The sequence below is a fragment of the Dermacentor albipictus genome, chromosome 4, assembly GCF_038994185.2.
Source record: "Dermacentor albipictus isolate Rhodes 1998 colony chromosome 4, USDA_Dalb.pri_finalv2, whole genome shotgun sequence".
NCBI lineage: Eukaryota > Metazoa > Arthropoda > Arachnida > Ixodida > Ixodidae > Dermacentor > Dermacentor albipictus.
The window spans coordinates 168,387,769-168,410,826 of record NC_091824.1 but is presented as its reverse complement, the minus strand read 5'-3'; the positions used below and the strand labels follow the sequence as shown (position 1 = coordinate 168,410,826).

Sequence of the window (23,058 nt, the reverse complement as noted above, 5' to 3'; positions counted from 1 at the left end):
GCTATAGTTTGCTTTCTGATGGTCTTGACCTCTTACTTGAAATTCTGGCACACCTCCGCTCAACTGTTCTGAATCAGCTTCACAATGCGCCAACAGCAGGGCACCTCAGTGTTTTGCACATATACGATTGTGCATGCTGTCGGTTCTACTGGCCAAGCATGTCCCACTCGGTGCGTCATTACTTGGCCTCTTGTGACTTTTGTCAGTGCCGGAAAAAGCTGCTACTCCTGCTTGCTGGCCATCTTCAGCCTCTTGACATCCCATATGAGCCGTTTTATCTCGTCGGCCTCGTATTACTTGGCCCATTTCCTCTGTCTGTCTCAGGAAACAGATGGGTCGCCATAGCTACAGACTATTGGACAGAGTCACCATCTGTCGGGAGCGCTTCCCTTACGTAGTATGAGGGATCACGCGGCGCGCTCCTCATAGGTTTGGCTGTTGGCAGAGCCCTCCTGGACATTTCTGTAAGTACTCTCGAAATGACGGAAGTTTTCTACTGTCAAGATAATCTTCAGTAAACAGAAAGCACAGAATAGTTTACAGACTCTACCTTTTTACCGAATACGTACAGTTAACACCGCTGCATGCAATCGCCGCGATGGAGTCTCCCGAACCAGCTTCTTGCGTGAAAGGTAGGCAAACGCTGACAGCAGACGATGTGAAATATGTTTTTATAGTGGGCTGTCTGCATAACGAAATGGAGCATAACAGAATGAAGCCTCAATGCAGCAATTGCACGGGTTCGCAGTGACCGACTGCGTGCCTACATGCCTGTCCTGCGCACATTATTTCACTTTCACTATGAGCGCGTTTTTTCACCGTGCTGTGAGCTTTATTTAGGCCACAGAATTTGAGTATTTGACAGTACACAAGCAATCATTGCTGTGTGGATGCTGTCAGGGCTGTTCAAAAATAATGTCGCTATAGAGACTTCGACGCCTACATCGACTGTGATGTGCCGTCGCGGCGATTCAATGTTTTTTTTTCTTCTAAATTCTGGGACTTTGCAATATTATTTCCCAAGCTGTGTCGTACTGTATGTTTATCAGACTTCTAAGCGTGCGATTTCCCGCTGCTTCTTTTTCGTAATCCAGTGCGTTAATTCATAACACCAACATGACCGCATGCCATGCCTTTTTTTAATGTGCTCCTTAAAACCCTTAGACCCTTTCCATTCCAGTGAACTTGTCGCTGTCTAGCATCAACAAGTTCATAGACCAAACCATCATGACACTAGCTGCGCAGCGGGCACGGGTGAACGTCTCAATGCGCATTTTCTGCTACTCACCGAACATCCCGATGCTGTAGCAGAAATCTTCCTCTCGTCTGTGCTTGCTGCGCACCCGAGTTGTCGCCGATGGCTGTTTGCCGGTTCTAAGTTTCGTGAGCCAAGCATCATGCAGCTTTTCGTTCTGCGGCTACGTGTGAATAAGGTTGATACCGGGCTCTGCTGCGTACGTCCAGCACTGCGGCACCGAGCAGTAGCCTACCATGCTGCATGCCTCCAAAGGCAGCCACTACCTATTATAGTGCTTTCAAGTGTTGTCAAGCAGACACCCAAGGCGGCAAGGCCTCACCACTTAATCAGAACTGCAGCACAAGTGGGACTTCAAACTTTTGTTTTCAGCTCGCTTCAGAGCTTCTGGAGCAGCCAACGCAGCCGCTGTGTCCATGTGATCCCTCATGCCACGTCACGCCGACAGTGGCGGCAGCTTTACCAGTGGTGGAGCTCGCCCCCAATACTATGCGATCCAAGATCAACCGTGCTCTTCCAACCAGCTGCACGACCGACGTTGCGGACTTCTTACTCCATAACGTCATTTTCCAGCATGGGGCACCTCGGCAACTCCTAATTGACCGGGGCAGACAGTTTCTTTCGAAGGTGATCGAGGGCGTTCTACAGTCCTGCTCGACACAACACTATCTGATCAAGGCCTACCATCCAGACGAATGGTTCGACGGAACTACTGAACCGAACAATTACCGATATGCTGGCAATGTGCATGTCTGCTGACCACCAGGATTGGGACACTGCACTGCCTTTTGTGGCATTCGCGTACAACATGTCAAGACATGAGACCGCTGGTTATTCGCCTTTCTTTCTCTTATTTGGCCGAAATCCTAAGATGCCCGTGGACACACTGGTGCCTTTTTCCACATGCCCCCCTACCAAGTTTGCTCGAGAGGCTATTGCCCGTGCTGATCATGCAAGTTGCCTGCGCTTGATTCAGCAAATCGCAGATCCAACAGCAAAAGCGATACAATAGCCATCACAGGACTACCCACTTTGCCCCTGGGTCACGTGTCCTCCTCTGGTCCCCAGCAGGCTTTGTCGGGCTTTCTGAAAAGGTGCTGTTCCTGTACACCGGCCCATATCGAGTGTGCCGCCAAGTGACTAATTTAAGCTACGAAATCGCTCTGTTGTTTTCGTTCCCATTGACTCAATGTTGCACTGACATTGTGCACGTCATCTGCCTGAAGCCATGTCTCAGACACTGATTAACCCTGTGTGTGCGGTGAACCTTTCCGTGCCGTCGTATTTCTATTGCACCGAATCGGTGCTTTCGCCACTGAAGGATAATGCTATGAGCCACGTCCTGCGGACGAGAAAGACTTTGCATAGCAGATGAGAAAGAGGATGAGCGCTGCCCCAGCCCGTCACCTTTGTTGTTGTGGTGGCACTTGCTACCATTTTTTAAATGTTGTACATAAACTATTTTTGACATCTCCCTGAAAAAACATCATCATTTTTAAAAATAGCATAAGGATAATAGCATAATTTGATGCGGAGTGGCTGCGCCTTAGCAATTAAAAACTTTGGTCAGAAGTTAAGCAAAGTGTTGTTTTGGCAATGCAAAAACGTGCATCCTCGATGTTTAAGAATTCTTGTCCGAGGTGAGCTAGGAGTTTGTTTCTGCACAGTGTACAACCTCCATATATATATATATACACACATATGCAGTCAAACACATTTATAACAATATTCAAGCACCACGAAAATTCCATTGCTACAACCGATATTTGTTATAACTGGGTAGCATAAACAAACATCAAAATGGGGGATGGTGCAGCTGTTCCGAGAAAATTATAATGGCCGGAAGGCCACTTCTTCTCCCCACCACCTCCCTCCATCTGGCTTCTGATTGTGTAGATTCATTAAACTGTTTAATTCTCCTTCCTGAGCACTCCAATCGTGTTGTTAACAAGCCGTGGCTGTCGGCATTCAAGAATGGCACTGTTATAACAACTGCAAAGAGAGGTTACTGGCGGCAAGTGACATACGAGCTCCGCTGAGGCATCGCTTTGGTGGCCCCAAAAAGGCATCTTTTAAGGAATGTTGGAATGTTGCTGCAGCAGCATCTCAGTGTGAGAAATCCAGAAGAAAGGCTGGGACAAAATTGCCACAAGCGTTTCTACATGTACTTCTCACAGGTTTGCACGAGAAAACCCCATGTCTGTCAGCCTTGCTTGCTTTACACGAAGCTTGACGACATCCTTCTCCAAGACATCCAGGTGCTCCATGTAGTGAAGCGGAAGGTCCCTCGCGAAAACAATCCCATGAGGGACTGAATCATCTACAGGGCCTCCCGCAGGAACAATGTTGAGGCAGCCTGCCCTACCGCGTAAGCGCTGCCATCGTGGCCGTCACTGTTACTAGCCGATGAAAGCATTGTGACGATTGCCTCATCGGTTAGAAGTACTTCATTTTGAAATCTATAGCAGTGTGTTTTCTTTTCACCAGCAACATAGAATGCACCAGCTGGTGCGTTCTAATTTCCAGGAGACTGAAGAGCCTCTACTGATGCCCATACAAACAAGCCACAAGTGAGTGAACAGGACTCACGACTTTATTGACAGAAGACAAACAGTGCATCTTCTCATACAAAACCAGAAATAAAATTTGCATATCGAGATACGCTGAAACCATTTATGCAAGCTTGTAAACTGCTCACTTTCAGCTTTGCACATGAAGGCCATCATGCAGAGCAATTGCAAAGCAATCGAGTGACTCGTGCATCTGCTGCCACGTCCAATACAGCGACATGGACTACCCTGCATTTTAATGTTACCTCCTTTTCAACCTGCCCATTTTTTTTTATGCGAAGCATATTACGAGAGCTCAACCCAGCTCCTCAGGCGCGGCGGTGTCGCCTTGAAACCACGTGACACCGTGATGTCACGACAGAGGAGAAGTGGCTTTGGCTCAACTCTTGCAAGACGGGCTGGTTGGGAATCGAACCAGGGTCTCCGGAGTGTGGGACGGAGACGCTACCACTGAGCCACGAGTACAATGCTTCAAAGCGGTACAAAAGCGCCTCTAGTGAATGCGGTGTTGCCTTAGAAACGAGCTGTTTCTAAGGCGTGCGTCTCTTGCTCAGGCGCACATTTCGTTGCCGCGCCGAACACTGCTTTGCTCGACGCTCACCGTGTCCAATGCGGGGCGCGTAGTCGCTGCCCTGTAGCCCATTGTCTTACACCCCTTGGCGGGTCGACGGGAACGCTGTCGCGTTCCACTCTTGAAGGCGAAGCAGTAATGCATGAGTTGTTTCTTCGTCTAGCTGAACCAAATATAGCCAAGCAACAGCAGTTCACCAGGCTAAACAGTGGTTCAACAACTAAAATAAAGGCTAGTATGCTTCGCATCCTGGGCTTAACCTTACCTAAGCCACAGCCATTTTTTCTTTCGGGGCCGCTAATGTGTCGCTCACACTTGGTGCCCCACTTTCATTGAATATGGACATGGCCGATTTAATTCGTAGGCATCACCTTCGGTAGCCACTTTTGCGGGCCTTTCCACCCACGTGACTATCAACTTCATACACTTCAGACCATGTAATCACGCATGTTGGTCTCCGTTCACGCCACATCATAGCCAATGAAGGCCCACAAGCATAATTTGCCCACAGCTGCAGCAGGAAAGGACAAACGGGGAGCGCCACTTATGGTGCGTGTAAATTAGGAGTCTTTGTCGCTGTATGGACTTCAGGAGCGGATACTTACCTCAAGAGAGTCTTGCCCAATGCAGCAGACCAGGCCGCCACATCCGAGAAACATAACATAGCGACCATGATAAAGCGAGACTAAGCATTCAATCACTGCATAAGGTTCAGACAATACACTATACAGTGGCCAAGATCCACAGGACAGCAGTGAGCATTCACGCACCATGGGTCGTTTAAGGCACATTCAGCCATCCAACTTCGGGCACAAGGCTTGCCTTTGTCGCACATGATGGTCTGGTAATGAGCGACCACCAGCAGCGCAAACAGATTGGACAAGCAGATCCCACCTGTTTACACCGACGGTTGCTGTTGAAGATGACCAACTAGAATTGTGAAGCAATTGGGTGACTAAGGCAGCTGCTGCCACAGCCAACACATCGACATGAGCTACCTGGCCTTTTAGTGTTACCTCCTTTCCAACCTGCAAGTTTCTTTTTGTTCTTTTGGTGGCTGCTAATGTGTCGCTCACACTTGCTACCCCACCTGCTCTCAATGTGGACATGGTCGATTTTGTGGGAATCAGCACTTTGCAGCCGCTTTTACAGACCTTACCACCTATGTGGCTATCAACTTCACACACTTCAGACAATGCAAACACGTATGCTAGTCTCCGTTCACGCCAAATTGCAGCCAAAGGAAACCACAAGCAAACTTTGCCCATGGCTGCAGCAGGAAAGGACAAACACGGAGCGCCAATCATGATGTGTGTAAACAGGGAGTCTATGTTACTGTGCAGACTGCAGGAGCAAGTGCTTGCCTCGGGAGACTGTTTCCCAATGCAACTGACCAGACTGTCACATCCGAGAAATGTAACACGACAACCATGGCCAGGTGGGACAGCATTGAAATGAGACTCTGCAATCAAATCACTTCAGCAGCATACCTCTAACATAATGTTCAGACTATGCACAATACATTGGCTAAGATCCACATGACACATGAGAACATACACGCACAGGGATCGCGTAAGGCACATTCAGCTGTCTGACTGCAGGCATAGTGCTTACCTTCATCGCATATGGTGGTCTAGTAACAAGCGACAACCAGCAGCACAAGCAGATTGGATAGTGTCCCATCTCTTTGCACCGACAGTTGCCGTTGAAGATGAGCAACTTGCATTGCGAAGCAATCAAGTGATGCAAGCATCTGCTGCCGCAGCCAATACAGCGACATGGACTACCCACCATTTTAGCGTTACCTTCTTTCCAACCTGCACGTTTCTTCTTCTTATACTGCGTGCCGTAATATGTAACTCGCACTTGGCCCCCCACATTCCCTCAATATGGGCATGGTCGGTTTTGTGGCCATCACCATTTTGGAGCCACTTTTGCAGGCCCTTCAACCCACGTGGCTATCAGCTTCATACACTTTGGCCCATGTAACCACGTGTGCTAGTCTCCGTTCACGCCAAATCATGGCCGAGGAAGGCTGCAAGCAAAATTTGCACACGGTTGCAGCAGGAAAGCACGGAACGGGGAGTACAGATCACGGTATATGTAAATTCAAAGTGTATGCCGCTGTGCTGCCTGCAGGACCAGGTGCTTACCTCGAGAGACTGTTTCCCAATGTAACTGACCAGGCTCCCATGCACGAGAAACGTAACATGGCGACCAGGACTAAGTGGGACGGCAATTAAACCAGATTCTGCAATCAATCACTTCAATGTAGCTTGTGCAATAACCCAGGCTATCGAGCAAGAAGAACAATCCTGAATGAGGCTAGGAATTAAATATAGGAATGAGAAAGCTTGCATTCAAGAAAGAGGCCACTCTACCCTGCAAGCAATGAAGTCCAAAAACATTAAGAAAAGTCAAGTGCTACATAGCACACGGTGCAAAGGTTAATGCAAGACACATGCTGATGCCGCATCAGCTATTTCAGGACAGGAATTGCACATGGCAACGTACACTAGAAAATACAGTTGAACCTCGCAGTAACAAAATCAGCGGGGAATGTGAAAAAATTCGCTTTAGCGAGAATTTCGCTGTTGCGAAAAGAGACAGCGCAGATAGGCAATGCATCACAGAACAAAACTTTACTGTCATGGTTCTGTTAGCCTACCTTGGCAAGCTTTGCATGAGGATATATAACTGCATTGCCAACAGTACAAAGTGTGCCGCGTGCGTCAACCAGCAGTGGTAGAACTGCCATGGCACAGTATTCTCAGTCAACTGCTTTCGGAGATGCAATCCCTTTTGTGAGACTTTGCATAACTCGGCACCGGACGCAGAGCAACAGCGCGAGCAGCAGCATTTCTCCAGCGCACGCTGTTGCCCGCAGGCGCCAACACGTCCGGTGCCGAGCACAAGAGTGATCAAATCTCGTGTACGCAAAGGCAAACGATTGAGATAACAGCCCTTTCGCGCAAATCTACGTCCGGCGCCGAATCTGCACAAGATGCCTGTCGTGTGGCACCAGAACCAGCGTTCTTGAAGCAAGGGATGCGTATTCCCAGACGATGGCTCAATCATGGCCTGATGCGTGACACTCTATATGCCGCGACCGCCATCTCAAGCGCCATAAACAATTCTATGTAGGTGGGACGTGAATTTCTTTGTTTTTGCTGCATTTTTCTCACTGAGGCGCCCGTTACGCAGTGTACTGCCGCAATCCGGGATTGTTGTTCAAAACACGCATCCAGTTTGCATTCAGTTTTGCCTCACACGATTGGCCTAGGCCTCGCCGAGTCATCAGCAGCGGGGAACGCAAACTAAATGTGCGTTTCGAACAATGATCTATGATTTCGCCTAGTAGGCGTGCAAACACCGTCGTAACATGTCGGTAGCAACGTGTGTGCCGCTCATGGTGCCACTTCAAACGGGCGATCAACAAAGAAGATGGCGGCCATGACGCGTTTCCAGCGCACTGATCGCTTGCAACGCTTGGTTGCTTTTGTGAAGAAAAATGGCGGCGCCTGCACAAGTGTAACGTGGTAGTACTTTACGCAATTTTAGTGCAAAACGATCGCATTTGAGTACATTTTGAAGCCTGCTAGCCTTACGCAATATGCGGAGTTACGTTCCGGCTAATTTAGTTGATGAGGGATTGCAGTACAGCGACATTTCGTTGCGGAGAGGTATGAAATGCATTGAATCCTATGGGCGCTCGCCAGGGATACGAAAATGTTTCGTTGTCGCGAGAATTGCATTGTTGAGGTATTTCGTTATTGCGGATTCCGACTGCACTGCTACAGATATGTTATGATACTAGACAGTGACTGGTATTAAGTATGAGCAAAGAATCAGTTCACCCTTATGTTTTGATGAGGAAGAGGAATGAGATCTTACAAGAATAGACAATGAAAAAGCTTGCATTCATTGAAAAAAATTATAATACGTGGCACAAATGGAATTTGACAAGGCCAGGAAACTGATCAAGAAAGGGCAGAAGCTGATTAAGAAAGGGCAAGCTGGCGGAATTTTTTTTGGCCAGAATCGTTCGTCTTGTTTAGGGGTTGCAGGTGCATCTGAACACACAGATTTTTTTTTTGTTGAGGTACCTGGATGACTCAGCCAATAACCGTGCTGATGGAATGATGGCCGAGGCTCTTTTAACTTTTGACACAGTCCCCTGTAGACTTGATATCTCATTTTAATACTTCTGGATCGTCTTTGTTCATTGTGTAAAAGCACTGCGGGTTTGGCTCCAGCTCCTTCCTGTTGGTGTAGATGGGGGCTCCTGTGACAAGGACCAAGATGTGCTTGGTGCATACTCTGTTGGAGCAGAACAGTAACACATGAGATACAGCACTCATTAGCCAAACTTATGTAGTGTTTTCTTTTATGTTTGAACCAATTATATGCTGAACCGTAAATATGAACAAACATTCATAGCATCTGCTACAAATAAATGACATGTATCTCAAGACTAGCAAGCCAATACAGCATATATCAAGCATATTTATTTCTGAACCCGGTGCTGTTTACCTTGTAGGAGCAGCAAAAGTCCACACAATGGCCTTGCTGTAGCAGGCAGTAGCTTATCTTTAGTGTGTGAAGTGTGTTGTTTTACACTGGTGCTGTCCTCCTTACTACATGTCTGGAACAGAAATTTTGACTGCATCAGAAATAGAAAAAAAAAAACCAATTTTGCAATATGATATGTAAAAAGGAGTGACATATATGTAATGGTGCGACTGTAACGGTCTGTGACTGCAGAACACATGCAAATGTACACTGTTTGTTCTAGGGTGCTTAAACAACATGTTAATTAAATAAGTATTGCTACTGCCCACAAAATTGATGTCTGGCTGACTACAATGCGTGTCAATAGCTTCAGTATTATTAGGATCACAAACGAGAACGTTTTTGCACTCATTTATCCACTATAAGAGATCACCCTACTGGTTTCGCAAGCAAATGCATGAAAGACATGAAGCTATTAGAAATTATGCATTTTTTTTTCTGCCCAAACGTGATGCACCGCTTGACTATTGCAAAAATAATTGCTCTCAGGTAAACCAAACCGAACAGCAAGAGCACTTGGAGCCAACAGGTACGAAATAGGAGTGAATTATCATGCGTGCCCCAACTGTTTAATACATTAAATTCTGTACTTTCACTTCAAGTTACCAAAGGGTTATTTGGTTTTGTGGGCGAAAGAAGTTGTAGGCGGACTTGAAAAAAAATATATATATATATATATATATATATATATATATATATATATATATATATATATATATATATATATATATATATATATATATATATGTATATATGTATATATGTATATATGTATATATGTATATATATATATATATATATATATATATATATATATATATATGTGTGTGTGTGTGTGTGTGTGTGTGTGTGTGTGTGTATATATATATATATATATATATATATATTGATAAGGATACTTCACCCATGGCTACGGCTACAAAGAGGTGAAAAATGTGACGCACATTCCGATATCGCTCTCTCTTTCTTTCGTGATTGTGTGTGTATAATGACGGCCTCGCAACTAAAGGATTATTTAGGAAACAGCAATGGAGGATCCTGACTGCCCATATGTAATGAGACAAGTACTACATAACAATTCAAACAGCGATGTTAAACAACTTACCATTATCGTCGCAGCAGAATCCGGCTCCTGTTTCGATGCAGATGCATTCCGCATGGCTCACGAGTGAAACCTAGCTTTCGGGCTTACATCTCCCCTCGCAAACACCTCACTGCACCTCAAGTTAAACAATGCATGTTATCGAAGTGCAATAAACTGGTTTTGGCACATAACGAGCAACCAGCTTAAGTGCACCTACCAATGGATACGTGCCCGCCGTGCATGCGAACATACCGGTAAAAATTTAAATCCAGGCCAGAGGTTCTGTGGGTAGTCAATGATGCTGAACGTTATTTTGCGCTTATAATGGCTAAAGAAAAGCAGAGTAAGTGCTCAAGAGTACAGTGTATTATTATGAATATTTTTGTACTCTTCGTCATGTAATAAAATTGCTTCAATTAAGGTGGGAGAAAGCTTGTAGGTTAAAACTGCACTTACTACAGGCACCTCTAGCAGATGATATTGCGCTCACGGGGGAACCTTTTTCATTGTATTATGCCTGTTTTTTTTAGCAGCATCGCGCGGTAAATTTTTTAGCCCTCTGTGGCCATTTGTTGAACTTGAGAGTGTTCGGGGCCTGGCACAGTTGGCACAGTCCATTCGTATTTTGGAGGGTGGCACGGCACAGAACTATGGGCCAGTCCATTCGTGTTCGGAGGGGTGGAAGCGCGCAGCGGCAGTTGTGGTGGCGGGCGATCGTGCAGCAGCTCATTTCACTTTTTCTTTTCAAGGATTTCCCATTCTATTACCTTTTGGTATGGACACCCAGGAGCCAGACTTCATCGTTATAACCGATAATGCAGTGTGAAGGCATAGTAGTAAGCGGATTATATTTCCACAGAAAAGAAACAAAAGTTGAGGGTGCAGCAGCTTTCATTGTTATAACTGATATATTGTTATAACCAGTACATGTATCATAATAAGTGGGTCCTACAGTGTGTGTAATATATATATATATATATATATATATATATATATATATATATATATATATATATATATATATATATATATAGAGAGAGAGAGAGAGAGAGAGAGAGAGAGAGAGAGAGAGAGGTGAAGGAGGGCAAGGAATGGTAGTTGTCGGCGGAGAACCTCTTTTACCCGAAATATATTTCTGGCTAAGCCACTGATGGCAGTACACTGTATTCATACTGGCAAAACACATCATGTATGAGGCGTGTATTGCAGCCAGGCTCCTCTCTCTCTCTTCCCTCTGGACACACTGTGCCATCTAGCGGTCCCACTATGAAGGAAATGCATAGCGCATGTCTGCATATATATGAAGTGGATTCAATTCTGCCCAGCACCGAATAAACCTTAAGGGATTTTTTTTTGTTGTTGTTGTTGAAGAGCAACACACACCCAGTGACAAGCTGGCATCAAAGAGGCCTACTGAGAGGCACATACCCAAGGGCACATATCTGGTGACCCAGGTTGGGGTGAAACAGGTTCATTGAAGAGCAGCACATGCCCTGTTGCACATACCAGTATACCCAGTGACCAAAGTTGGTGAGAGAGACGTGCATTGAAGAGCTGCACATGCCCAGTGGCACATGCCTAGTAACCCAAGGTAGGGTGAACGAGATTCACTCAAGGGCAGCACATACCCGATGTCACTTATTCATGATTCTAGTTTTTTCACTTGGAGCGACCATGTGAGGTTCCTGTCGATCGTCACTCCAAGAAACCTTTGCGTCCTGACGTATGGAAGGGCGCGACCACCCAACACTAGTGGGTATTTTTCCATACACCTCCGCGTGAAAGCCATGGCAACGCTTTTGTCGGGGGACAATTTCAGACCCCTTGGATTTAGGTAGGCCGATATATTTGCTAGCGCTCTCTGGAGGCGTTGTTGGGTGGTACTGCGGGAACGCGCCGCACTCCAAATGCAGATGTCGTCCGCATACAGTGTGATTTTGACGCCAGGGGGCAGGTTTCTTTTCAGATGGATGAGGACTAAATTAAATAATACCGGACTTAACACAGCTCCTTGTGGCACTCCCTTCTCGACGGCATAAAGCGCCGTGGGGCCGTCCGGGGTACACATGAAAAGTTGGCGTCCTTGAAGATAGTCTGCAATCCATGCGTAGAGCCGTCCTCCAAGACCAAGGGTTTCCAAAGCGTCAAGTATTGCTGTATGATAGACCGAATCATATGCTGCCTTAATGTCTAAAAACAATGCAGTAGGTATGTTGCCAGAGACCAATTCCTCTTCAATTGATGAGACCAAGGCAATGACATTATCAATTGCGGATCTATTTTGCCGGAAGCCATTAATTTCCCCCGGGTAAACTTTTGCAGTTTCCAGGAACCAATTCAGTCGTTTGTAGATCATTTTTTCAAATGGCTTCCCTACGCAGCTAAGCAGAGATATGGGTCTGAAGGAGGCGTAATTTGTTGGCTGCTTCGATGGTTTCAATATAGGAATGACTTTCGCAAGCTTCCATTCCGTAGGAACCTCCCCAGTTATCCATGAGGCGTTGTAGTACTCAAGAAGGCGTAGGCGAGATGTGTGACAAAGATTTGCGAGTGCTTCATAACTCACGCCGTCATGGCCAGGTGATGATCGCTTGTTTACGTCGCTGATTGCTGCCGTGAGCTCTTCGATGGTGAATGGTAATTCTAAGTCAGGAAGGGTAGCTCGAGGTGGACTAGGCTGACGACTTGCAATTTGCCGCAAAGGTTGTGTCCCATTGGAAAGGAGCCTGCAGTACTGCTCTGCCACCTCTTTCAGGGATGCGCGCTCATGTAATGAGAGGGCGATAAAAGGATAAAGCTGTTGCAGCTCTTTGCGAATGCCTCTGACGACTCGCCAGATTTTGCTCAGCGGTTGTCGTATGTCCAGTGTCCCACAAAAGTCCCTCCACCTTTTTCGGTTCAGTTTGGTGAGGTAACGTCGTATATGTCTTTGTGAGAAGATTTCCTCGGCGTCGCACGTATTCCGATTTCTAGCCGGATCACAGTGGGGCAGCACCTGTCGATCAATGGTGCTCCTCCATAAGGCCTACGTCAATGGAACACTACGATATTACCTCCCGATCCTACACAATATATCTCCCACAAGCAAGAGAAAACTCGAGGCAGCACGAAACAACTGCCTTCGCGTATGTCTTGGCCTTCCGAAGGGGTCGTCCCGCTCAGGGACTGTAGCAGAAGCTGGATGCCTGCCTCTGGAAGTGCTATGTTCGCAGGAGACACTTCGGATACACCTCCGCCACGTCATTCATACGAAGACTCACTTCTTAAAGGATATTTCCAGAACCCGTGCTACATCTAGCTTTGGGCAGGCCGTCGGAAGCATATCTATTTCGATTCCTGCTCAGGCGTCACAAATTATGCCGCGAAACATTTCACCATGGACACTGTCCCCACTGGAAATCGTGCCATACATACCTGGAATCAGTGCGAAAAAGAAAATGCCTCAAGCAGCGACTTATCAGATAGCTTTAGAATATATGCACAAAGAATACGCAGCCGCAACGCACATTTTCACAGATGGCTCTACAACTCCACATCGTTCATCATGCGGACTTTTTGTTCCCTCTACAGGACAACGATTCTCGTTTCGTCTTGAGCGAGCGACATCATCTACTTCAGCGGAGCTATATGGCATTAAGGAGGCCCTTGTGTATATACTTCGACAGCAGCCGCCAAAGACATGGGTGATATTCACAGACTCAAAAGCAGCCCTACAAAGTATGTGGAACAGGCACAAGCGTTGCAATAATCAACCAGCAGCATTTGACATGGCTTATCTTCACCACAGGGCTAAGATTGCTGGGCATTGCATAAAGTTCCAGTGGATACCTGGCCATGCCGGCATTTCGGGAAATGAAAGAGCGGACGAAGCTGCCAGAAATGGACTCCAATACCGCAAGTTCAGAAGAACATATTTTACAAAAGCCGACGCTTCAACCATGACAAAAAAATATGCCTATCAAGAAAAAGACCGCATCATGAATCTGCCGCTTCACCAAGATAACTTCCTACGTTACATTGACCCAGAAATGAGACCGAAAATTCCACGACCACTTCCTCGACACTTAGAGACATTGTACCATCGTCTTCGACTGAACGTGGCATATACGAACAATTATCTGTACCGCATAGGACTTACCACTAACCCATACTGTGATAACTGTCGCAACTTAGAGACAATTGAGCATATATTACTAGAATGCCCCGCGTACCGCGACGAGAGACAATTTATTGAACACCAAATGGACATGATTCGCCACGAACCGTTAACGTTACCGAGCATCTTAGGTCCAATGCCCGGCCCTTCAAAACAGCGACGGGTTTTGGATTTATTGTTCAAATACCTGACAGAAATTGGTCAAATAGGAAAACTTTAAAAATTGCATCCTTCCTATACAAAAGCCTAAATTTACCCGCCATGTCACGTGTAAAAATTAGTATCAGGTCCACTCGGACATTTCATATTTATTTTTATCCTTTTTTTTTTCTCCCACTCTTTTCTGGAATCTTTTAATCCCATTCCCCATCCCTATACAGAGTAGCATGCCAGCGGTTATATACGCGCCGGCAAAATTCTCTGTTTTTCTAATAAAGAGCCCTCTCTCTCTCTCTCATGATTCTAGTTGGCTGAATGGTCCGGAAATTTGTACCACCTAGGGTTCTGTAGTGTGCACCTACATCTAAGTACACAGGTGTTTTCGTATTTTGCCCCCTTCGAAATGCGGCCACAGTGGCCGGGATTCGATCCCACAACCTCGTGCTTAGCAGCCGAACAGCACAGCCACTAGGCGATCGTGGCAGGTTAGGACAAGCTAGCTTTGCCTGATGTGTCTTATACAGTTGTGGCCACAGTAAAAAACAGAGTAAACCTATTCTGTCAGTATTAACATGTGAAAGTGAAACTTGCAATCTAACAAAAACAGGCTGAAGCAAAAAGGCAGCCCTATGACCAACAAAAACGAAAACTATATATATAACATTATGAGAGAATGAGTGCAGCACAGATTCGAGAATAAGTGCAAACTAATGATATCCTTGCTGGAATTAAGGAAGGACACATAATATATTTAAGAGACATATCCAATGACATAAATACAGGTAGCCACAAGGAGATATCAGTGTTAACGAGAACTGGCGACAGAGTATTAAGTGGTGTGATTCCAATAGGAAACTGACATGTGTACCTATGTATAGAGAGCATCTGCAGTCTTACCTTCATCGCCTGCATCAGTTGCAACAAACACCTTCTTCAGGCCTTGCTTCTCAAGCAGCACTTGGATCTGTTCTGCTGCCCACTTGAGGTCAGGGACATCTTTGGGACGACTCTTTACATAGTCCTGGCGCCTGAGATGAACTGCGAGATATGGGCCACCCAGGGCATGCTTTGTACGGTTGGCAACAACTTTCCAGTCTTCCTCAAGCACTGTGCCATCCCTTTCCTCATCCGAGTTCAGGTTGTCTCGGCGAAACTTGTCTGCCACATCACGAAGTCTCTTTGAGAAGCGCATGCTTCGCCTTATCTGCACATGCGCGAACAAACAAAGAAAATGGCCATAAGCTTAAGAACCAAATGTATCCGCATGTGAAAGTGGTTTCCTCTAAATTAAACAGCAGCATTATCAACATCAGAATTTCAATATAAGCCAACACCTAACGGCATGCAAGCAATAAGGTCGAAATTTAAGGCTTCTAATATAACGATGCGTTCGGTGCCCTCAATGCACATGCATGTGGCTTCCATACAACTTGCTACCATTAACGAGCAAATAGGGCCTCTGTTGTATTAAGCAAGGCCTTAACAGGTTGCAGCTTCAGAATTTGCCTCTCGCAGTAGAAGGGCACCTTCATCATTCTTTTTTGTTTTCTTAAACCAAATTTAGAAATTGGGTGACTAAATATGAACATGGCTGCTGGCATTTACAACAGGAGGTTCACTCTGAAGAACAGAGGTTCACCTACCCTCCAAAACTTCAGTTGAAGAACTAAATTGAGGAACCGAATGTTCCAAAACTGCACAGAAGGCTAGTGGAAAACTTCAGATTAACTTTGACCACATAGGATTCTTTAACATGCACCTAAATCTATGTAATTACAGAAGCGTTTTTCATTTTGCCCCCATCTGTGGCCAAGATTGAATCTTTGATCTAGTGATGAGCAACAGAACACGATTGACACCGAGTCACCATTAGTTTCATAAAACTGTATTTCGAACTTTAAGTGCTTGTCCCTTTTTCCGAATGCATATTTGTACCAGATTTATAAAACTATATACAATTGAGGCTAATAATAATAGTAGTAGTAGTAGTACTAGTAGTAATTATTATTATTGTTATTATTATTATTATTATTATTATTTCTAGGGTTTAATGTGCCAAAACTATGACATGATTCTGAGGCACACTGTAGTAGGGGGGGCTCCAGAGTAATTTTGACCCCTGGGGTTCTAACATATATTCACTGTACAGTACACAGGCGTTTTTGCATTTTGCCCCCATCGAAACATGGCCACCGCAGCCAGGATTTGATCCCGCACCTTCAATATGTGAAGATAAAGATGAAGGTATACTAATAAAATACAAGCACAGGGCAGTTTATTACAGTATAACTGAGAGTTGGGCGAGTTGTTAGTGATTCATTGTTGAACTGCAGTGCGCAAAAAGGCAAAGAACACAGGCAGAGTTACCAACAAGCGTGGAACTTGCAACTCAGTTTATTTTGGGAGAAGGATGGTACATATATATACCAGCTCACTTTTTTTTGCCCTACAATTCAACAATGAGGCAGTTTATTAATAATGGTGCCCATTTCTTAATGTGGCCATGAATAACACTTGCACCTGACTTATAACAGGCAAAGAGCATCACCACAGGAAATAAAACGCTGTACTCATCAAGAAGTCGCATAGAAGAAAGGCAGCCACTGCAAAGAACACTCAATGCTATAGAGCCTGTACAGTTTCCCATGCAGAGGCAAAAAGCCACAAGCAGATGCTAACCTCCCAGTAAATTGGGTCCCCGAAATTATCATGGAGGATAACTTCAGCACGGTCTAGCATGATGGCACTGCAAGAAAGACAAAATGAGAGGAAAAGGCACAATGTAATGAAGCCAGTGCCATCATTTCGAAGCACAGGGAGAAAAAAAAAAGATTTCTATGCCCCGCGTCTCATTCATAACCACTCCTAGAAGGACTGACATAGAGAAGTGGATATAAGGTACCAACACTAACCGGACCAACTGCCTAACCAGCAACACAGAGAATATAATGTGAAGTTACATCAGTGAGTGACTACAAAAGTGGATTTGATTATGTGAAGTAGTTTACCTACCCAAACGTAAATTTGTTATTCTCACATGTGCAATAACATTGGACTGTTTCGTTTTGAGCGCGTGTGTAAAAATACATATTTATTTCTTGTAGAAACTATACTCTAATTTGCTTAAAGTCTGAAGTGACTTCCTCCACTTCGGTCATGCCAGGTATTAACCCTTTTAATTGCTGTGTACAGAATTGTGTATGTCAAGACAGTGCATGAGCAGCACGAGCATTGATGAAAGTAATGATATTTAAAATGTGTCACATATACCTTGAAACAATTCTGATTGGAATTGTGTTGCAAGTTTTAATAATGTGTGCAAAATGTTTTAGTAAAATGAGTTGGAAGGTAGAGAGCTGCGTGTTTTTGCTTTGTGGCGTTGTATGTAGCGGAAAAAAAAAATTAAAATATTATGGGGTTTAACGTGCCAAAACCACTTTCTGATCATGAGGCACGCCGTAGTGGAGGACTCTGGAAATTTCGACCACCTGGGGTTCTTTAACGTGCACCTAAATCTAAGTACACGGGTGTTTTCGCATTTTGCCCCCATCGAAATGTGGCCGCCGTGGCCGGAATTTGATCCCGCGACCTGTATGTAGTGGACACACTTCTTTTAATTGTATTTCACATTGTGTGGCATAAGGTGTAACTTTTGAGTACCTGGAAAGGTGCTTTTCAAGCTTGCTAGATATGAAGTCATTGATGTCATATCTGATGCTCCCGTAGTGAGTTTATACATGAAGTCTACATTTTGTAATCTTGACAAAACAAAACAAAAAAAAATACAGAATTCTTAACCTATTCTGAAGCTGTACACATTTTATGATTCTGAAGATGGAACAAATGTAGCGAAAGTAAGTTTTCAATCGATAGACTTGATTGGCACCTTAAGTGGTCAAGAGAAAATAAAGGGCTTGAGAAAATATTATATATCTCTTCCTTAGTTTGCTGCATTTGTGAGAGAACATCCGCTACTAAGAGAGCGCTGTGACATCACATACGTGTGGTTTGAGTGCTCTTGAAGCAGTGGTTTCAATGTGGAGCCAGACCCTTGGACATAAAGGCAAGCAACTTCCTTGCTTGTGACATCGTAATAGCCCCAAAACCAGCCACTGTATTCTCCATCGCTCTCTTCATAGTAGCCAGTTTCCTCAAGGCATGGACTTTCTTCGTATTTTTCAACCCACATGGACGAGGTAAATGTGCTTGGATAGTGTTGAAGGAAGAATATTTTGTCAATAAGTCTTCCTACGCCTGCAAAGGAAAGACAGCACAGTGTAGGTGAGGCAAGTGTAGGCATCAAATGCAATGGGCTTTTAATGCTGAGGACTGTATAATTAAAAAGAGAATACATGTTAACTGAGTACTGACGCAAAAATTTTGTGCTGCACTTTTTTTTATTTTTAGGTAGCTGTCAACTCCATGATCGCAATATAAAGCTTCACTTTCTTGAGAGCACCACAAATAATTACAGCTCCTGTTATGCGATCCATTCAAAATGTGCGCCAAGGCCAAGTACAGTGGAGCTTTAGACATGAAAGAGGAGACTATTCAGGTCACCAAAATTGGAGGTGGCGGTCTGGAGGTTTCACAAACAACTCAAGAGCACGCTAGTCAGCTCGGTGCGGTGATTGAAGACCATACAGTGACTCGTGTTGCCAGAAGCTGCCAACTATGCCCTTCATTTTGTGTGTTTTGTTTCACCTCATGTGAAACAAAACCAAAACCTGGGAAGGGGGGGGGGGATACAGTAAGTGCCCACCTAGTAGACATGTACATTTCGTCTGCTGCTAAAGTTCTGACTGGCTGGACTGAGGAACATGTCAGAAGGAAACAGGCACCCTCGGCCAATTGGCACTTCAGCAGCAGACGAAGTGGACATGTCCACTAGGTGAACATATACAGAATACCCCACTTCCCCCCTCCCCCATAGTTCATAAAAAAACTGCTATGGTAAATTCTTCAGGGTGCTCTGAGACTTGCCATTATGTTTTTGTATGGTTTTAGGGCATAGAATTTTCATTTAATAAAAAAATGGAAATTCATAAATCTTGTGTCAGTCCCCTTCAGTACTCCTTCAAATAAGTGAATATACAGCCATACTCACTGTGGATGTAATCTTCAAATTCCATGACAGGCACATAGCCAGCTAAGCTGTTTATATCAAAAAATTCTTCCCATCTGATCTTGCTTTGTGAACCTATATCTTTGCTGTGCCAATGGTATAATGGACCCCACGGCGGCAAAACCAGCGTCCATTTTTCATGATGAGAATCTGCATTAAGTGCTGCTACAAGCCTTGCAACTCTCATGTAGACATCTCTTCTCAAGTTGAAACCCTCACCAGGGTTGACATCATGCAGCAGGTACTTCCTGCAACAACAAAGTTGAATGGAACCTAAATGACTGATCTCAATAAACTGTATTGCAATCGCTTTACAGTGTACTAAGCATTGAGCTTACATGGCATTCTTTAAGGTAGAAGCAACATTGAGCTCTATATGTGGCTGAATTAGTTTAAAGGACTGCATTGGAATAGAAAACTGGGCTAGTTCGTGAACATTTATGGTTGTGTGGCTACATAGACGTAAACAAAAGGCAATAAGAAATACGACATGCACTGTCCTGTTTCTCAGAACTGATGATGTTTGTGTTTCTGGACAACACGTCAAGTGAGAGCAGAGAGAGTTGGTCTTTGTACCACTACCATACCACCATAGCACAAGGAATGGATAAATTTGAATGTCATGATTAATCCACTGGGCTTATTTAAAGTTCTGATGCTGACCAGCATGGTTCTGGGCTCTAAATAAACCCCCTTGGGGTCCTTTAAATTGCACCCATGAGGACATTTGCACTCTGGCCTCAGCATAATGTGACTCTAAATGCCACGCCAGGGAGCTGAACCCACGACTGCATGTTCAGTGGCAGAACAAACACCACTGCTACTGAACCTGCCTGGCAGAAAACGACAGTTATCAGGAACTCAGAATAGCACATCCAGTTGTAAACCGATGCCTGCAAAAGACAGTTCAGCATGTTGCATGACAGAGTATGCCTGTGCATGTAAAATTATGTGCTTAAACTAGTGGCACAATGCATCTAGAGTTCTAGACCAGTTACCGACATATTAGTGCTATGGCATAGAAGTACAAATAGAAACAAGACAGGATCACAAGATGGAGACCGGCAATCATCAATAGTAGTTGAACAAGCAATGTCACTGAAAGCTTACCAGGAAACTTGCCTACGTTTCAACAAGGGGTTAAAACATTGGCAAGTTCCCTAGCTGAAACGTTGGCTCCAGTAACATCCCTTGTTTGACCAGTGCTGATCCTTAGGAGTACAAATAGTACTATAGACTGTAGTTTGCATCTTCATTGAAGTTGATCGTCATTGAAATATTCAAATAATGGCTGCATCAAGACTCACCTACACAATCCAACAATATAAAGTGCACCCTCATAGGTGTTGATCCCAATTGGAAATACCAGACACTGCTACATGCAACCAAGGCAGAAAACTCTAATAGATAAATAAGCCTTTGATACAGTAAAAACAACGTATAAAGAATTCAAATAAGACAGAGGCATCCAGGAAGATGGAGACAATGTTATAAACAGTGGCTGAACAAGGGATGCCTCTGGAGGTCCTGGTAAAGGCAAGTCTCCTTGTTGAAACACTGGCTCTAGTTTGACAGTTTGACCACTCCTGATAACTTCAAGTCTCCATCTTGCTGTCAACTTCTGTTTTCTATGGATTCCTTGTGCATGGGATATCTCTAGAGACAACAGGTCTGTTCACTTGGCCTGCACCACCTGAACCAGCTCGTGAGGTGCTAAAAAAATTACATTCTGGGGTCTTACATGCAAAAACCACAATTTGATTAGGAGGCACGCCGTAGTGGGGGACTCTAGGTTAATTCTGACCACCTGTGGTTCCTTAACATGCAGTCACAGTACGCAGGCATTTCTGCATTTCACCCTCATCGAAATGCGGCGCCATGGTCAGGATTCGATCCCACACTGTCAGGCTTAGTACGACGCCATAGCCACTACGCCACCACGGTAGGTCAAGAGCTGCTGCACCTTGACATTTCTTTCAGCGGTGCAGCAATTGCACCTTCTTAGGCACACCATTTGTTTTAAAAGATACCAGAAGGATGCAGGGCTGGTTCACAATTTTTCTGCAGCCTTCCTACCAACAGTGCCAACTTGGTACAGAAATGCAGGTGCGAAGCAGCAGTGCAGCAGACGATGCAGCACATAGGCATAAGAGCTGTTGAAACCCTACTTACACACCTCTGCTGTTTCTATGTAATGCAAGGTGTACTTAACGCCCCTGAAGCCGATCATACCTGTGGCGCAGGACCTCTCAAGCTTATGCAGATGGCACACTATACTACCGTGGATTATGACTTGGTATTCCATCTCACTCACTCTTTATTTGGGGGGGGGCGGTGATGTCTTCTGGGCAATTTTTGGTATTGCTTTGTGTAGTTCACAGAGCTCAGGCATGCGAGCATTTATCTTTTCTCGCATTCCTGAATACCAATTGTGATTGACTTAGCGCTGTGTCAAAGATGCTTGAAGATATACTGTAACGGTGCATGGAATGGTTCTGTAGCATACCTGCTGTGGTTGCTTAGTGGCTGTGGTGTTGGGATGCTAAGCACGAGGTCGCGGGATCGAATCCCAGCCATGGTGGCCGCATTTTGATATGAGTGAAATGCAAAAACACCCGTGTACTTAGATTTAGGTGTACGTTAAAGAACCTCAGGTGGTCCAAATTTCCGGAGTGCCCTACTATGGCATGCCTCATAATCAGATCACGGTGTTGGCATGTAAAACCCCATGTTTCTTTTTTGCTTGTTCTGTAGCAGATTGCGGGTTCGACTCCCAGCAGCATTTCTATAAAACGCTCGTCTACTGCACTTTGAGTGTACTTTAATTTACCCCAAATGTCAAAACTATAGGGCTGTGCATATATTCGGCACTTTCGTATAATGATTAAAATAGTGTTCTATTTGATTTGGTCTTCGAATTGAATAGTCACTATTTGTAAATAGAAATATTCTTTGAATAGTTGTTAAATATTTTAAAATGTCAACTGTTCGCAATGTGTGATAGGAGTTTGTACTATTTGAATGTCGCGGCCGAATGCGCGTGATTGCTGTGCGGCGGCGACGGACGAGGAAGAAGAGAAGGGCCGGTGTCTGGGCGGAGACGGCAGCCATGCGATCTGCCTGAGCTGCTTGGACTGGCCGTCCGAACGAGCCGAGCAGTTAGTCTACCTAAGGCCGGTGTTCCTGGGTGTGCTGGAAGAACAGGCCGGGCTGTCCTTGGGCTTCAACCGGCCTGCTCCACTGCTGGGCGAGCATCCGACACCGGCATGTTCCGGTGCAGCTAAGCCTTCCGAACGGTCTACCCTGTGGCGGGCAGACGTCCCGACCCAGCTAGCGCGAGTGGCTCGTCGTGTGCCGGGCATCCGCCCCCGGCCTCCAGCACCTGCGCCACTCGCCGCTCCAGATTCATCTTTGTGCCTCTTCGTGCCGTGAGTGTGCGATACCGACGCGCTATCGGACGCCTTCCTGCATTGACACTGAGCGTGACTATACTTAACCAAGAGACATTTAGGAAAGGAACTGTGTGTGTGTTATCGTGCATGTTATTCTAGTCCCGTCCCCGTGTC

At 45.2% G+C, this 23,058-nt stretch overlaps 1 protein-coding gene and 1 long non-coding RNA gene across 4 annotated transcripts in view; both read right to left on the bottom strand.

Annotated features, from left to right (window-relative positions):
- Positions 1 to 23,058, bottom strand: part of O-fut2 (O-fucosyltransferase 2) — a 43,385-nt gene that overhangs the window by 18,719 nt on the left and 1,608 nt on the right. For 2 of the 3 annotated variants that reach the window (XM_070537791.1, XM_070537790.1), the window contains exons 2-6: positions 22,661 to 22,957; positions 19,475 to 19,740; positions 18,369 to 18,621; positions 17,047 to 17,113; positions 15,265 to 15,571 (exon numbers count right to left, since the gene is read on the bottom strand). In XM_070537791.1, the coding sequence (XP_070393892.1) occupies positions 15,265 to 15,571; positions 17,047 to 17,113; positions 18,369 to 18,621; positions 19,475 to 19,740; positions 22,661 to 22,957 (1,190 nt within the window). The remainder of the gene's footprint in view (positions 1 to 15,264; positions 15,572 to 17,046; positions 17,114 to 18,368; positions 18,622 to 19,474; positions 19,741 to 22,660; positions 22,958 to 23,058) is intronic. The other variant, XM_065442094.2, reaches the window with a different exon arrangement.
- LOC135910088 (uncharacterized) lies at positions 4,565 to 10,924 on the bottom strand. Its single transcript, XR_010566902.2, has 3 exons — positions 10,074 to 10,924; positions 8,930 to 9,041; positions 4,565 to 8,716 (listed from the first exon to the last, which is right to left on the bottom strand). It is a non-coding gene; the product is annotated as an uncharacterized lncRNA (long non-coding RNA).